This window comes from Ahaetulla prasina, chromosome 17 (assembly GCF_028640845.1).
Source record: "Ahaetulla prasina isolate Xishuangbanna chromosome 17, ASM2864084v1, whole genome shotgun sequence".
NCBI classification, from domain to species: Eukaryota; Metazoa; Chordata; class Lepidosauria; order Squamata; family Colubridae; genus Ahaetulla; species Ahaetulla prasina.
In genome coordinates, this window is record NC_080555.1 from 12,403,144 (window position 1) to 12,420,158 (window position 17,015).

General features: G+C 49.3%; 1 protein-coding gene across 1 annotated transcript in view; it reads right to left on the bottom strand.

Annotated features, from left to right (window-relative positions):
* The window catches only part of COPA (COPI coat complex subunit alpha), a 68,293-nt gene that overhangs the window by 16,803 nt on the left and 34,475 nt on the right, over nt 1–17,015 (bottom strand). The window contains exons 15-25 of the mRNA XM_058159767.1: nt 15,126–15,265; nt 12,925–13,010; nt 10,363–10,501; nt 7,791–7,953; nt 6,306–6,452; nt 5,113–5,302; nt 4,010–4,105; nt 3,809–3,897; nt 1,246–1,369; nt 1,029–1,118; nt 36–145 (exon numbers count right to left, since the gene is read on the bottom strand). Coding sequence (XP_058015750.1) covers nt 36–145; nt 1,029–1,118; nt 1,246–1,369; nt 3,809–3,897; nt 4,010–4,105; nt 5,113–5,302; nt 6,306–6,452; nt 7,791–7,953; nt 10,363–10,501; nt 12,925–13,010; nt 15,126–15,265 — 1,374 coding nt within the window. The remainder of the gene's footprint in view (nt 1–35; nt 146–1,028; nt 1,119–1,245; nt 1,370–3,808; nt 3,898–4,009; nt 4,106–5,112; nt 5,303–6,305; nt 6,453–7,790; nt 7,954–10,362; nt 10,502–12,924; nt 13,011–15,125; nt 15,266–17,015) is intronic.

Below are 17,015 nucleotides of genomic sequence, written 5' to 3' on the forward strand. Positions count from 1 at the left end.
CAGATCCCCCAGTTGTACAAACTGGGTTAATTTACCAATTCTGGAGGAAGATCCAGGTCTTCCTCAATATCCCATCCACCTCCTTCCTCCTGGCCTTTGGCCAAGCTGTCCTCGCCAAAGCCTTCTCCAGCATCCACAAAGCCATCTGAAGGGGAAAAAGAAAGGGATTAAAAACCAAAAAAAAAAATCAATTAAGGGCTACGTCTCTGCAGTTAAAATAAACAGATTTTCAACGCTGCACTAAAGGATGAATCTCGACTGTTTCTCCTGTGGAAAATATGGTTCAAAAGGACTAGATTGGCTGGGGAATTCTGGGAGTTGAAGTCCACCCACCCGAAATTGGCCAAACTTCAGAAAACGCCCATCTAGTCAGTCAAAAGATCCCAATTAAAAGATGCCTCACAGAAAATACTTCATGAAAACTTTTAAAATACATATACCGGTATATATTAATGAGAATAGCATGTATGCTACTGATATACTGTTACTGATTGTACATAATAAATATTAGTGACACATTATTTACTTTTAGTATGTTCTTTTATTTAAAATTACTGCTAATGGAATAGTCTAATCCAGGGGTCTCCAACCTTGACCACTTTAAGACTTGTAGACTTCAACTCCCAGAGATCCTCAGCCAGCTTTGCTGGCTGAGGAACTCTGGGAGTTGAAGTCCACAAGTCTTAAAGTGGCCAAGGTTGGAGACCCCTGGTCTAATCCATAGACCATTTAATGTAAATTTAAAACTGTCACCTACACATTTTGCCAGTAGGCTAAATATCATGCTATTATTTTAAAGGGGGGAGAAAACATGAGATAAACATGGCAATATTAACATCCAAAATGTATACAGATATTCCTTTCCACAGCATACAAACTCCTTCCAAACTTGAGGAAAACGCCAGCAGTAGTTTCACGGTTGCAATTAAGAAACAGCCACCAGCATAAGAAGAAATGCACTTTGCACATGTCCGGATGCCCGGAATTTGGGGGTTCCTTCCGAAGACTCGCCCCCCCCTCACCCTCACCTTCATCCAACTGCAGCTCGGCATCTTCTCCCCAACCTTCGGTGCCCACGGTGTCAATATCAATGTCAGCTGCCAAGGCGCCTCCTTTGCCTGCGGTGCGGGAGGGAGAGAGCAGCTCAGCCATCTGGGAAGCCAAAAGTGGCCACAACGCCCCCCCCCCCCACCTTAATTTGCGGGTGGCCCGCAAGGATTGGGAGAGGGGGCTGGATCTGCTGACCTTTGCTGGCGATGGTGCCCTCGAAGAAGCCCTTGGAGACGGTCAGCAGAGGCCAGTTGGTGTCCAAAGGCATGATGGGGGCTGGTGGCTGGAGCAAGCGGGCGTTGGGGTCAATCTCTGGGATCTGAAGGAAGAAGGAACGTGAGAACCTTCGGAGCTCCTGGAGGCAGGGGTGAAATGCTCCCGGTTCAGACCGGATCACGCGATCCGGTAGCGATGGGGGGGGCAGATAGTTCAGAGAACCGGTAGCAAAAATCCCTGCCCCACTCCCCCATCACCCACACCTTGCTGTTCCTCTTCTCTGTCCCTGAAGCTCTCGGTGGTGATATAGCTGCAAACGGCCTTAAATGACTGCCGCAGGGCTTCAAAGGGCCTACAGCTGATCAAACTACAGCTGATCAGCGCTGTAGACCGGTGCCTCTATTTTTAAGGAAGGTAGACCAGTGCCTCCCAAAAAAAGGCAATTAGTAGACCAGTGCCTCTATTTCTAAAGAAGGTAGACCGGTGCGCTCCCAAGTTTTGTATACTTTAATATTATTATTTATTATTATTGGCCATGCCCTGACCACCAAGCCACGCCCACAGAACCGGTAGGGAAATTTTTTAGATTTCACCCCTGCCTGGAGGGGACACCTGCCATGGTCCCATCAGTGCCCGCTTCGTAGGAGGAGGAGTTGGAACCAGATCGTCTGGCAGGGATGGCCCGTCTCCCTTGGCATGTTTGCAGAGGCCAGGGGCTGAGGACGATGCTGCCCCAGGCCCCTCAGGCATTGGGGGAAGGTGGCCGACCAGAGAGCTGCCTGCCTGCAGACACTGGGGGGGGGGAGGGGAGGATCGGCTGCTCACAGGCAGTGGCTGCCGACAGGTCGATCCCCTCCGATGAGGACCAGCTGCCAATTCCACTGATCCAAGGGCCAGGAGGGCAGAGTTTGGGCAAACCCAGAGAAGGGCTGCAAGGCTACTTGGGAGGAAGGGAAGCCGCCCCACCCCTCCTCCCGAGGAGCACCTGGAGTGGAGTGTCTGAAGGAGAAGCCGTGGGAAGTTAGTCCTGGCTAGGAACAATGGCTTGTTTTGGATTACGATCCCCCTGCCCCCCCGGATTCGACTCCTGCCTTTTGGCCTTGCTTCGAAGGCTCCCCTTTGTCTTGCCCTGCCTGGCCTTGTGGGCAGCTTTTGCCCTTTGCTTTGCTCTCCCTTCAGAACCTTGCTTTGGCCCTCACAACGGTCATTTGTCTTGTGCCTGGACTTTCCCGATAATACTTGGGCTCTTCTTTGGGGGACTGAGGGTGGCTGCCTTCAGGGTAGCGTGGGGTGGGGCCTTACTGGTCATTGTAAAGCTGTTTGTTGAACATCCATAAAGCAGGGGTCCCCCACCCCCCAGTCCATGGACCGGCACCGGGCCGTGGCATGCCAGCAACCAGGCCACGCAAAAAAAGGGAAGCCCATCCGTGGGATGCGGGCAGCACCCGAAACCAGGCACCCTCAGATCCATGGGAAAACCTCTCTCCATGGAACCGATCCCTGGTGCCCAAAAGGTTTTGGGGGCCACTGCAATAAAGGACTCGCTAAAGCAGGGGTCTCCAACCTTGGCCACTTTAAGCCTGGCGGACTTCAACTCCCAGAATTCCCCAGCCAGCAAAGCTTTGCTGGCTGGGGAATTCTGGGAGTTGAAGTCCGCCAGGCTTAAAGTGGCTGGAGACCTCTGCTCTAAAGACTTGCCTTGCCTTGATCATCTTGTCATAGCACCACCCACGTCCAGCTATCGGCAGTCCTCGACTTACAGCTGGTCACTTAGCAACTCTTTGAAGTTACGACAGACCCCCCCCTCCAATAGGTACAGGTGTTCCTCGACCCAGTGTTGTGGCTCCGGCCCCCGAGCCTGTCCACATGGAGCAGGATGACTCTGAGAGTGAGGGGAAGGAGCCGACAAGGCCTCCCTCTACAGGACCCTCCTCTCTGGCTCTGCTCCAGGTTCCAGTTGCAGGCCAGGAGGAGGAGGAGCTGACAAGGCCTCCCTCTCCCGAATCCTCCTCCTCCTCCCTGGCAACGCCCCAAGCTCCAGCTGCTGAGGATCAATCCTGGATCGACCCGAGGCAGTGACGAAGAGATAAGCGTGCGCAGCAGAGGAAGAGGCGTGGCAGGCTCAGAGAGTGCTGAGTCACGGAGCCACACCCCACAGGGGATAAAAGCGGGTGGAGCTGCCATTGGGCTTCGTGACTGACCAAAACTACCCAGCGTGTGTTGCAGCTCGGTCACTCGGGAGTTAAAGGCCTTTCTTTCCTGTAAGCTTGGCAACGGACACGAGTGATTTTATCTCTGTCTGAGATAAAAGTTCTTTAAAACTTGGCAGGCCTCTGCACGGTCGCTGCCAAGTCTTGTGCTTCCTACAGAAGAATCAGGTCTGTGTCAATAAAAGGACCGTGAAACTCGTGTTTCTCCGTGAAGTGGGAGGGGAGACAGAACACTCGGTTTCTCCTCAGCTGCAACCTGTCTGGGGTCTTCTGGGGCAGGAGCAGCAGCCCCTTCCTGCTTCCCTGACCCTCCGCGCCCCAGCTCCACTCACCACCTCCTTCTCAGGGTCAAAAGTCTCCTTCAGGTTCTCCGCTTCCTCCTCCAGGCCGTGGGTAGCCGCTGTGAGGTAGGCCAGCGACTCTGCGAGGGAAGCCAGCAAGCAAGATGAGGGAAGGCTCTAGGTGGGAGGGCACGGGGGAACCCAGGAGCCACTTGGGGTGAGGAGGCCAACCAGGGTTGCTGGCTTACTTACTTTGGCCACAGTTCTTTAGGATCCTCACCCTTTCGGCAACGTCGCCCAGGTAGAGGGCGTTCTGGTAGTGGCCGCTCATGTCCTTCCGGATTTCGGCTGCAAGGAAAAACACGGTCAGGACTCCTGCCTGCCTGCCTGCCTGCCAAAGCCGCGTTCGGCTCCTTTGGGGCAAGGCTGCCCGTCTTCCCCCTCCTGCTCTGCTCCAAGCCCTCCATGCCCTCTGCCAGGCTGGGCCAGGTCTCTGTTTGTCAGCAATGGGCAGCCTGATGCTCTTTATCGTTGGCACCCCTCACAAAATGCTGAGAAATTCCTGGATGCCATGGCATCTCCTAAGGTGGTCAGATTCCTAAGGGGCAGCCAGTTGGTGGCTAGCGCGGCCCATTATGGCCAGGCATTATATGGTGTTTCTAAACCTTGGCCACTTCAAGATGGGTGGACTTCAACTCCCAGAATTCTCAACTCTCAAAATATGCTGGCTGAGGGGGAATTCTGGGAGTTGTAGTCCACTTATCTTCAAATGGCTATGGTTAAAAAACACGGGTCTGGCAGGGGAATTCTGGGAGTTGAAGTCCACTTATCTTCAAATGGCTAAATTAAGAAACACGGGTCTGGCAGGGGAATTCTGGGAGTTGAAGTCCACTTATCTTCAAATGGCTAAGGTTAAGAAACACGGGTCTGGCAGGGGAATTCTGGGAGTTGAAGTCCACCTATCTTCAAATGGCTAAGTTAAGAAACACGGGTCTGGCAGGGGAATTCTGGGAGTTGTAGTCCACTTATCTTCAAATGGCTATGGTTAAGAAACACGGGTCTGGCAGGGGAATTCTGGGAGTTGATGTCCACCTATCTTCAAATGGCTATGGTTAAGAAACACGGGTCTGGCAGGGGAATTCTGGGAGCTGAAGTCCACTTATCTTCAAATGGCTAAGTTAAGAAACACGGGTCTGGCAGGGGAATTCTGGGAGCTGAAGTCCACTTATCTTCAAATGGCTAAGGTTGAAAAACCTCGCATTATAACCGCCCATGAAACCAACCCCTCCCTTCCCAATTTCCAGCCCGCATGGAAAAGCATCGCAAGGCATGTCAGGATCGGCCCCGTAACGCACCGATCCTCATCATCTTGCGCAGCTTTTCCAGGTTGCCCGTGATCAGGTAGAGGAAGGAGAGCTTGTCGAAGTTCTTGGTGCGCTGGTAGCACATCTCCACGATCTGGTGGTTCCCTTGGAGCAGAGCCACCTCTCCCAGCTTCTCCCAGCAGTTCTTGTCGTCCAGAGCTTTGGCCGCCTCCAGAGCAATCTGAGGGGACACGGGGGAAGCCTCAGAAGGGGGCGCAGAGAATGCCTTTGCCCTCCTTTCCTTGCTAAAGTCATGGCCCCTCCACCAAGGATTAAAGGAAAAATGACCCGGGGTGTCATGGCTGCAATTCGGCTGGCTTCGAAGCCTGACAATAGCCAAGGTGGGAGGGAATGGGTAGGAATGTCCCCGCAAAGGGGGCAAAGGAATGCAAAGAATGACAGCTTGGAGCCGAAAGTCGTTTGCTGGGAATGCTTGCGAGCCCAAGAGTCCAGTTTCCCAAGCAAAATGAATGCAGCTGATTGGACAGTAAATAATAGCAGGGGAGAAGGCCAAGGGGGGAAAGGCAAAGTTAACTATGCTATTTGCGCGTGAAAATACCAGATTTGGCTTCCGCTACTTCTGTAACCGTGTTGATCTAGTAAATTATACTCTTGGAGAAAAGAAATGTCCCAGGAGCCGGGATTTTTTTACTGCACAAACCAAGTGAGATGGTTGACATTAAATAGGTGGGGGGGAGGGTGAAGAAGTTTGTAGTTTTAGGACAAGCAAAATTGACAGTAGGGGAAGGCCTTCCTCCTTCCCTGCTTTTCGTTCTTTCCTTCTCCCTGTTCCTTTCCTTTCCTTTCCTTTCCTTTCCTTTCTTTTCCTTTCCTTCCCTTCTCTCCTTTCCTTTCCTCCTTTCTTTTTTCTTTTCTTTGATTGGCCCAAAGCAGGAAAAAGGCAGGACTAGAACTCACAGTCTCCTAGTTTCTAGCCTGGTGGTTTAACCAGGTGGCTCCCCAATACAGTAAAAACAGAGATATAAAAACAATTATAAAAGCAGATTAAAATCAATCTATTATCATTTGCTTGCACAAACCCCCAAAGTCGAGCGCTGCCCGCCCCCAAGAATCTTGATGGAATGGAAGCAGAGGCACCTGGGACACACACACCCCGCCTTTTACTCCTGCCATCCCTTCTCTTCCTTGGAGATGCCTAGAGGGATGAGGGCGCAGAAACCCACCTCAATGTTGCCGCATTCCAGAGCCAGGCTGAACCGCGTCTTCTCGTCCTTCACGAAATGCAGCGCCACTTCGGGATAGCCCTTCTTCTGCAGGTAGGCAATGATGGACTGGCCCACCAGCTTAGCGTTACGCACCATGTGCAGGACCTACAGAGTGAAACAAAAAAAATATATCTAGGTTTCCCAATGTGGGGCCCACGCCCTGTCAATTTGAGTTTTAATGGGGGCAATTGGAATCTGTTTAAATCAAGTTAATGGCCTTTTAGGCTTCCTCTGCAAGAGTAGAGTTCATTTTTTGAAGGGGGGGGGCATCAGGATTTTAGAGATGCTCAGGTGGGACATGACCCAAAAAAGGTTGGGAACCACTGGTTTAGATTTTACAATGTCGCTCTATATTTCGTCCAATGAACTGGGGTCACAGGTCTCTGAAAATCCATCAAGAGTTTGTCCCTTCAAATAGTTTAATAAAGCAAAGCCAAAACAGGACTTTTCCTCCCAAAGTAGCTAAATTAGGTGATTAAAAGAAGTTTGATCAAGAACGCAGGAATGGATTTTGTGTGTGTGTGTGTGTGAAATCAGTTCTAAAATGAATTCCTGGTTTGGCCTGTGGTAGAGGGACTTGAAATCCTTAATTCTAACGATTATCACTCCCAAAAGTCACTCTTTGAATGCAGTGTTTCTCAACCTGGTCAGCTTTAAGATGTGTGGGCTATGCTGGCTGGGGAACTCTGTGTCAGCCTCCACTCCAATCTTCATATCTTTTTGTACTCCTTATATTCAGTTGTTAGATAGCATGGGATTTTATTTCTAATGTAAATAGCTCTTGGATTCAAGTTAAGTAGAGAGGGCCCTTTAAGAGTGTCGTCTGACATAATTAAGGGGTGAGGAGAGATTAATGTTTTGAATTCAACAGGAATGTTTGAGCGCGAACTCTAACGGACATTGCATTCCTGATATGATTGACAGCCAGAGACCTGCGGAAGAAGATTACCACGGGACCCCGGGAAGGAGCTGGCATTGGACCAGACCTGATGACCTCTTGGGGAAGAGGAGGGAGAAATAGGGGGGATATAGATAGTTAGCCACATTTTGTCTCAGATTCAACTTTATACTGCTGCAGTCAAGATGTACCTAGTAAAAGTACTTTTCTTTATTTTCAAATGAAGTCAAGGTGTATTCTTTCCTAGATATAATCAGAGGCAGCCTCACACTCTGAGAGTTGTAGTTCGCATATCTTAAAAGGTGCCTAGGTTGAGAAACACTGCTTTAACGTATTAATTTACTTTCTTTGCTAGATTTATATTTTCTCCAGGAGTCCAAGGTGCCTTACTAAGATTCTCACCATCCTGTGAGTCACTTTGGGCTATAAAAGCCACCTTGGGACCTCAACAGCCCCATGGAAAGACAGCGAGGTGCGTTGTACACAACCCAGTAGACAAAGAAGGGGGGGGGGGAAAGGCAAACCACCGTCTTTCCCCAACCCACCTCGTCGTATTTCCGATTGATCAGGGCCAGCTTGAACTTGAACTCCGTGGGGTCAATGGTGAGGACGCGGGGCCGGCATTCGCGGTCGAGGCAGTAGACGTTGTTGCCCTTCACGCGTGTCACGTAGATGGGCAGGTCCAGCGTGCGGATGATCCCGTGGTCCCTGGAAGAAAGGGAAGACATTGTTTGATGTGAAGAGAGAGAGAGAGGACGATTTCTCCCAGGTGGGAAGCGAGGCACAGTCACAGAATCACAGGGCTGGAAGGGACCTCAGAGGTCTTCTAGCCCAGGGGTCTCCAACCTTGGCCACTTTAAGACTTGTGGACTTCAACTCCCAGAATTCCTCAGCCAGCTTTTCTGGGAGTTGAAGTCCACCAGTCTTAAAGAGGCCAAGGTTGGAGACCCCTGCTTTGCCGGCTGAGGGATTCTGGGAGTTGAAGTCCACCAGTCTTAAAGAGGCCAAGGTTGGAGACCCCTCCTTTCCTGGCTGAGGGATTCTGGGAGTTGAAGTCCACAAGTTTTAAAGTGGCCAAGGTTGGAGACCCCTCCTTTCCTGGCTGAGGGATTCTGGGAGTTGAAGTCCACCAGTCTTAAAGAGGCCAAGGTTGGAGACCCCTCCTTTCCTGGCTGAGGGATTCTGGGAGTTGAAGTCCACAAGTCTTAAAGTGGCCAAGGTTGGAGACCCCTGTTCTAGCCCAAGACAGGAGACAGTATATACGTAGTCCTAGTCTTACAACCACAAATCAGCACAAAATTTCCACTGCTAAGCAGTAAGAATTATACACCATTCCACGGTGCTTTATAGCCCTCTCTGAGTGGTTTATAACATCCGACCTTGAAAGTGTTGAGGGTTGACTCAACCTTGAGCCTGTTGGGGGTCGAATTCCTGGCAGTGAGCAGTGAGTTAGCCTGCAATGCTGCCTTCTAACCACTGAGCCACCAGGGCTCAAACAAAGCAATCGTTAAGTGAGCTTTGCCCTGTTTTATGACATTTTTCGCTACAGTTGTTTACGTGAATTATGCGGTCATTAAGTTAATTTGGCTTTCCAGTCGATTTGGCTTGTTGGAAGCCAGTTGGGAAGGTTGCAAAGGGCAATCGTGTGAACTCGGGATGCTGCAACCATCATAAATACAGTACGTGCCGGTTGCCAACCGCCTGAATTTTCATAGGTAGTCCTCAACTTACAACAATTCATTAGTGACCGTTCGAAGTTACAACAGGACTGAAAAAAGTGACTTATGACCGTTTTTCAGTTACGACCGTTGCAGTCTCCCCCATGGCCACGGGATCAAAATTCTGACGCTTGGCAGTTGACTCCTATTTATGACGCCTGCGGTGTCCCGAGGTCACGTGATCTCCTTTTATGACTTTCTGACCAGCAAAGTCAGTGGGGAAACTAGAGTCACTTACAACCAGGTTACTAACTTAACAACTGCACTGATTCCCTTAAATCCCTTAAATCCCTTAAATCTGTGGCGAGAATGGCCGTAAAATGCGGCAAAACTCACTTAACAAATGTCTGACTTAGCAACAGAAATTTTGGCCTCCGTTTTTTTTAAAAAAAAATTATTTGAATTTATATCCCGCCCTTCTCTGAAGACTCAAGGCGGCTTACACTATGTTAGCAATAGTCTTCATCCATTTGTATATTATATACAAAGTCAACTTTATTGCCCCCAACAATCTGGGTCCTCATTTTACCTACCTTATAAAGGATGGAAGGCTGAGTCAACCTTGGGCCTGGTGGGACTAGAACCTGCAGTAATTGCAAGCAGCTGCTGTTAATAACAGACTGCATTAGCAGTCTGAGCCACAGAGGCCCGTTGTGGTCATAAGTGGAGGACTAGCTGTATTATCTGACCACAAGGATGTCGGTTGTGTGAAAAAAAAGAGGCCATTAAGTCCCTTTTTTTTGTGCTGTTGCAACTTCAAACAATCACTAAGCCAAGGGTCCCCAACCCAAACAATGTCGGCTGGCGACCTCCAGGGGGAGAGCTTTCTCTGTGAGGGGCTCCTACCCTCTGGAATGAGCTTCCTCCGGGGTTACGATCACTCCCCGACCTCCGGACCTTCCGATGCGAGCTCAAGACTCTCTTGTTTCATCGCGCAGGGCTGGCCTAATGTGTTGTGTTTTAACTGGGGTTTTATTGTTTGATTTTAATAACTTAATTTTAATTGTTAGCCAAAATTTAATCAGATTTTTACAGTGTTTTTAATTTATCTATATATATTGTATGAATTCTGTTTTACGTTGGCTGTGAACCGCCCTGAGTCCTTCGAGAGAAGGGCGGTATAGAAATTTAATAAATGAAATGAATGAAATGAAATGAAAGTTGACAAGGTTGCAGACTCCTGCACTAAACAAATGGTTGTAAGTTGAGGACTACCTGTGGAATCCTAGGGCTGGAAGGGACCTTGGAGATCTTCTAGCCCAGCCCCCTGTCCAAGGCGAATCTTGTATCAGTGTCACCCCTTGGAAGAAGCTATGCTGGAAGACGCTGCTTTGGGGGACCTGAGAGAGGAGACCAGGCTGGTGTGTGTGTGTGTGCACTCTTTGCACAGGGCACTTACCCGGTGGTGACGGCATATTTGATGTGGTTGCTTGTGGTATAAATGAAGACGCCGCTCTCATCCCAGGCGCCGCTCTTGACTCGGATGTTCTCGTGGATGTTGCAGAGAGACTCCAGTTTTCGGTTGCAGATCATGATCGCTGAGGGAGAAAGCCCACACGGAGAGAGGGGGGGGGGAGGGTGTCACTCCCAAGAGGAAATCACCCCCTCAAGCCAAGTATCTGACGTGCCCAAAACTACCTTCGCCACCGTTTGCCCTCCAGGTTGGCTGAGAATTCTCCAGGCCCGACCACCTGGAGGGGGAAGGTAGATTCCTAGCCACTTACAGAGCAGAGAATAAAGAACTGGATTGGATCCAACCAAGGGGAGTATACCGTATTTTTCAGACTATAAGACGCACCTAACTTTAGAAGAGGAAAACAACAAAAAGTAATTTTTGGCCTCTGCGCGCCGCATTTCTGGCCCTTTTTCCAGCCTTTTTTTTGGCCCATTTTCAAAGCTTTTTTGGCCTGTTTTCAAGGCTTTTTTCAGTCCGTTTTTCCAAACAATTGAGACAAAAAAAGCCTAGAAAATGGGTGGGAAAAAAGCCTAGAAAACAGCTGAAAAAAGCCTAGAAAATGAGCCAAAAAACCTTCAAAAACAGGCTTAAAAAAGCCCCCAAAACAGACTGGAAAAAAAGCCTCAAAAACAGGGCAAAAAAGCCTCAAAAACGGGCTATAAAAAGTCTAGAAAATGGGCCAGAAAAAAAGCCCCCAAAACAGGCTGAAAAAAGCCTCAAAAATGGGGCAAAAAAGTCTCAAAAACAGGGCAAAAAAAAAAAAAGGCCCAAAAACAGGGCATGTGGAGGCCAAAAAATGGCCTGCGGGTGGGCAGGGCTTCGGCAATATTTGGTCTATAACAGGGGTCTCCAACCTTGGTCCCTTTAAGACTTGTGGACTTCAACTCCCAGTGTTCCTCAGCCAGCTTTGCTGGCCGAGGGACTCTGGGAGTTGAAGTCCACAAGTCTTAAAGGGACCAAGGTTGGAGACTCCCAGCTTTGCTGGCTGAGGGACTCTGGGAGTTGAAGTCCACAAGTCTTAAAGGGACCAAGGTTGGAGACTCCCAGCTTTGCTGGCTGAGGGACTCTGGGAGTTGAAGTCCACGTCTTAAAGGGACCAAGGTTGGAGACTCCTGCTTTGCTGGCTGGGAGTTGAAGTCCACAAGTCTTAAAGGGACCAAGGTTGGAGACTCCTGCTTTGCTGGCTGAGGGACTCTGGGAGTTGAAGTCCACAAGTCTTAAAGGGACCAAGGTTGGAGACTCCTGCTTTGCTGGCTGAGGGACTCTGGGAGTTGAAGTCCACAAGTCTTAAAGGGACCAAGGTTGGAGACCTCTGGTCTATAAGACGCACAGACATTTTCACCCACTTTTGGGGTGACAAAAAAAGTGTATCTTATAGTCCAAAAAATACGGTATATTTTTATGTATTCATCAAAATTATAACCAGCCTTCTCCCTAGATCAGGTTTGATCTAGGCATGAGAGCAGTGTTCCCGTATCTGAGAGGCTACCCCAAAGAAGATGGGGGGGGTGTCAACCTATTCTCCAAAGCACCCTAAGGCAGGACAAGCAGCGATGGAGGGAAACTTATTAAGAGCGAACCAATCTAGAACTAAGGAGAAATTTCCTGGAACAATTACAATTGTCTGGTGATTGCCTTCCCGAAGTGGTCCTTTCTACTAGGTTGTGTCAAGGATGACCATCTTGTTCTGTCCCCCTTCGCCTCCGTCCGAGCGATGGCTTAATTAGCCGGCACTATCTGCTCTGGTAGCAAACTAGCGAGTGGCTGCCAAGTGTCTCTGTTATCTCCCTCCACGCTGATGAGTCACCCAGGAACAAACTTCAGCTCTTAGTTAAGCAGTTGATTTGCCTGCTATGAAGAGGCACAGCAGCTTTTGCTGCCTTTTATATCCTGTGGGGTGGTGGCTCCATGACTCAGCGCTTCCTAGGCCTGTCCCACCCCTGCTTCTGTTGTTCCCTCCTCTCCTGCCTACGAAACCTAGGGTCCAGCCAGGCCTGATTGCCATCAGCTGGGCCTGGAGGTGTGTCCTGGGGTGGGGGAAGAGTCAGGGGACGGAGGCCTTGTTATTTCTTCCACCTGGCCTGTCTCTGGCTCCTGGAGCTAAGCCAGGGAAGCCGGTGCTCCCGAGGTAAGTCCTGACGGCCCTTCCCCCTCACTTTCCAAGTCACTTTCTGGCAGGAGGCCTGGCTCGGGGGGCGCAGACACAACACATCTGAAAACAATGGGGAGGTCCCCACTTCCAGGCAGATGCGTTTCAGAAGCCATCACGGGGCTGGCTGTCTTTCTGGCTAGAGGCATCGCGTGAAGCCATAATCCGTGGGACGGCTTCCCTCCAGATGTTGTGGGGCGCTCCATCCCTGGAGGTTTCCCAAGAAGAGATTGGACAGACATTTGTCTGAAAGGGTCTCCTGCTTGAGCAGGAAGGTTGGAATCGAAGACCTTCAAAGTCCCTTCCAACTCTTGTTATTTTAAGGTTGCTGAGAGGCAGACGAGACCTCCTCTTACCGTGCTTCGCCAGGAGAGCCACGTGGGACATGTCAGCTGACCAGATGACATATTTCACCTTGGAGATCTTAACCGAAGCCAGAGTCCTGCAAAGTCAGAAGATGCTCTTAGTACAGATGTGAATCCTTACCAGGAGAAGCACGGAACACCTCTTTCCTTACTACTCCAAAGACAACCTTGAGCCTCAGGCAGCTAAATTCTGCTTCTGCTCACAGCAAGCTTTTCCAATCTACAGACCGAGCCCAAGTCCCTGGGTACTCAGAGCTCCCCTGGCTAGGCTTCAAACTCAAATGAAAGCATTGTTGGTAGTTTAAGGTCGCTGAATCCAATCTGTTGTACCCACTGCAATAGAGAGGCTAGGACAATTTGCGATGGCCAACTTGCCACAGGACAAGAGTTACACGAATGTCAAAGAAATGGTGGGATGGAATCATTAAAAAAAAGGATGCAAAAGGAAGGCCAGAGTGTCATTTTTTGAATGATAAAAAATAAAATGTTTTTCAGTTATTTTAAATAGAATAGAATAGAATAGAATAGAATAGAATAGAATAGAATAGAATGAGAAGGGAATGAGAATAGAATAGAATAGAATAGAATAGAATAGAATAGAATAGAATAGAATGAGAAGGGAATGAGAATAGAATAGAATAGAATAGAATAGAATAGAATAGAATAGAATAGAATAGAATAGAACAGAATTCTTTATTGGCCAAGTGTGATTGGACACATAAGGAATTTGTCTTGGTGCATACGCTCTCAGTGTACATAAAAGGAAAGATACGTTCATCAAGAATTCTAAGGTACAACACTTAATGATAATCATAGGATACAAATAAGCTATCAAATCGTACTAGGAAACAAGTAAAAACAATATAAATTGAAAGATACAAGCAACATGGTTATACTACTAAGTCGGAAGAGAAGGATAATAGTAATACAGTCTTAGAAAATTATTTGACAGTGTTGTGGGAATTAGTTGTTTAGCAGAGTGGTGGCCTTCGGGGAAAAACTGTCCTTGTGTCTAGTTAGGTAAAGGTAAAGGTTCCCCTCGCACATACGTGCTAGTCGTTCCCGACTCTAGGGGGCGGTGCTCATCTCCGTTTCAAAGCCGAAGAGCCAGTGCTGTCCGAAGACCTCTCCGTGGTCATGTGGCCGGGCATGACTCAACGCCAAAGGCGCATGGAACGCTCTTCCCTTCCCACCAAAGGTGGTCCCTATTTTTTCTACTTGCATTTTTACGTGCTTTCGAAACTGCTAGGTTGGCAGAAGCTGGGACAAGTCACGGGAGCTCACCCCGTTACACGGCAGCACTAGGGATTCGAACCGCTGAACTGCCAACCTTTCGATCAACAAGCCCAACGTCCTAGCCCCTGAGCCACCGCGTCCCCTTTGTATCTAGTTGTACCGTGGCAAGTTGGCCCATTCCGCACAATAGATGCGGCTGAAACACGGAAGTGTACAACCAAGACAATTAAATAATGATGTGTTTTCCAACAAGTCTGTTTGAGAAGAATCCTATGTCTCGTACTGTGACCCCCATCATTAATGAAGAGGTACTACAAAAATCAGATTTGGAGCACAGCTGTGAATGGATGTCGAATGCAGGTTGCTGGCTACATCTTTTCGTATGCCTAAAGTCAGGCATCCAAAAATTGCACTGGGCTGGATACCGTCTGGAGCAGGGGTCTCCAACCTTGGCCACTTTAAGACTTGTGGACTTCAACACCCAGAATCCCTCAGCCAGCAAAGGAGGGGTCTCCAACCTTGGCCACTTTAAAACTTGTGGACTTCAACTCCCCAGCTGGGTCCAGTGCCTGGTTCGCAGAAGGCAGAGGAGAGGAGAGGAGTGGAAATCTATGGGCCAGTTCTTGGGATGGAAGAGCCACCGCTGCTAGCGAAGCCCCATCCTAGCTCTGGGGATAAAAGGCAGGGGGCAGAGAGGAATTCTGGGAGTTGAAGTCCACAAGCCTTAAAGTGGCCAAGGTTGGAGACCCCTGGTCTGGAGGAAAGAGGGAACGTGGGCAGCCTTGGAAAACTTGGCACATTAGAAAGCTCTTAACATTATGAAGGTCCCCTGGGACGATGCTGCGAATGAGTGAAACACATCTTAAAGTTGCCGAGGTTGAGAAACCCTGATCTACTCCCTTAAATCTACCTCGCTGTCGACTCCCAGGCAACGGTCTCCCTTGAAGGTCTCTCACCGTTTCTGCTGGACGTCGAAGAGGGTGATGGAATCGGCATCCCTCAGCAGCAGATTCCCGGTGCCGGCGTAGAAAATCTCATCGCAGTTGGGCACCTGGACCTTCTTCGTGATTTCGTTCTTCAGGTTCTTGATGAGGATCTGTCACGGTTAGAGCAGAGGAAGAAGGTGAGTGTTGTGGACTGTTGGACGCTGGCGCCTCCAGCAGCCGAATCGGAGGAGGTGTGGGAGTCAGGATCGGCATCAAGGCAACCTGAGAGCTTCGAGGGGGAAGAGGGAATAGAGTTGGCGGAGAGAGAGAGACAGACAGAGGCGGAGCCTGGGCCATCTGTCAGCCCTCAGATGGAGAGTCAACAACCCCCAGGTCTGGTGGTGGCTGATGAGGAAGAGGAGGAACAACAAATCCAGTGCCTGATTCGCAGAAGGCAGAGGAGAGGAGAGCAATGGAAATCTATGGGCCAGTCCTTGGGACGGAAGAGCCACCGCTGCTAGCGAAGCCCCACCCTAGCTCTGGGGATACAAGGCAGGAGGCAGAGATGAATAGGTATGGCAGACAACTATTCATCTCCCTGCCGGTCAGTCACTGATAGCCTGCACTTCCGAATCCTTTCTGGAAATCATTAGCATTCTTCTTGGAATCTGCAGGCCTTCCGAGCATGTGTGTGTGTGTGTGTGTGTGTGTGTGTGTGTGTGTGTGTGTGTGCTGCTGCTGGAAGAAAGCGAGTGTACCTTCCAGGATTTCCTTTGCAAATGTAAACCAATACTGAAACACTTTCTTTTTTTTTAAATTAAATTGACTTTTTAAAAAAATTCATAGCATTATTTAAAAACATTTTCATTAGGTTTTCATCAAATTCACCGTGTCAATTTCTGAAAATATACTATTTCTATTGCCCGCGCATAAGTTTAGTTCACGTTACGTAAGTGAAACTAAATGGCGCTATAGTGCGACCGCAAACAAAAGAGCCTCGTCTCAGAACAGCTCGCGCACCTCCCCCCCCACACCACCCAGCTGTAACAGACAAGCAGAGCTGGTAGCCTGCGCCCCCCCCCCAAACCCAATCCACAATGCGCGAGAGGCATGCTCAGACGACGATACACGGCGCATTACTGTGGAACCGGTGGGCGGTTAGAAAATTTTACTACTAACGGAGATACAAAAGTGGGCGGTAGGTATAAAAAGGTTGACTACCCCTGATTTAGATGAATACAAAGCGCTTGTCATATTTGGGAGCCGGGTCACAACCGTGTTCCACACAGCAGGGATATGAAGGCAACCCGGATGAGCCCTTCTGCCCACAAAACGCTTAAGCATAAACTAGGCGGAACAAAATGCAACAGCTATGCGGGTCGTCAAAATGTGTTTGTGCTCAGGTTGGTTTGGTTAGGCCAGGGGTCTGCAAACTGGGCTCTTGGAAGACTTGTGGACTTCAACTCCCAGAGTCCCTCAGACAGCAAAGCAAAGCTGGCTGAGGAACTCTGGGAGTTGAAGTCCACAAGTCTTCCAAGAGCCCAGTTTGCAGACCCCTGGGTTAGGCTGTTGGTTTGACAATTACACAACTCAAAACACACCGACGATGTTTCCTCAAATGGCGACAAAACGTTTGCCCCCAAATTGCCAAGCTCGGAGCTGAAACTCAGAGTCTAAATAGGGATAGTCCTCCAGTTACAACGAAATTCCATTGCTAAGCAAGGTTTTTATGATCTTTTTTTTTGGTCATGGTTGTTAAGCAAGCCCCTGCAGCTGTTAAGTGACTCGTGCTCTCATGAAGTGAATCTTCGTAGGTCTGAAAACCGGTTATAAGTCGGTGCTGTGACTATAAATGAATGGTCGTAAGTGGAGGACGTAGGCAGAAGATGCCCAAGAGGAATCTTGGGATCCCCTGGGATC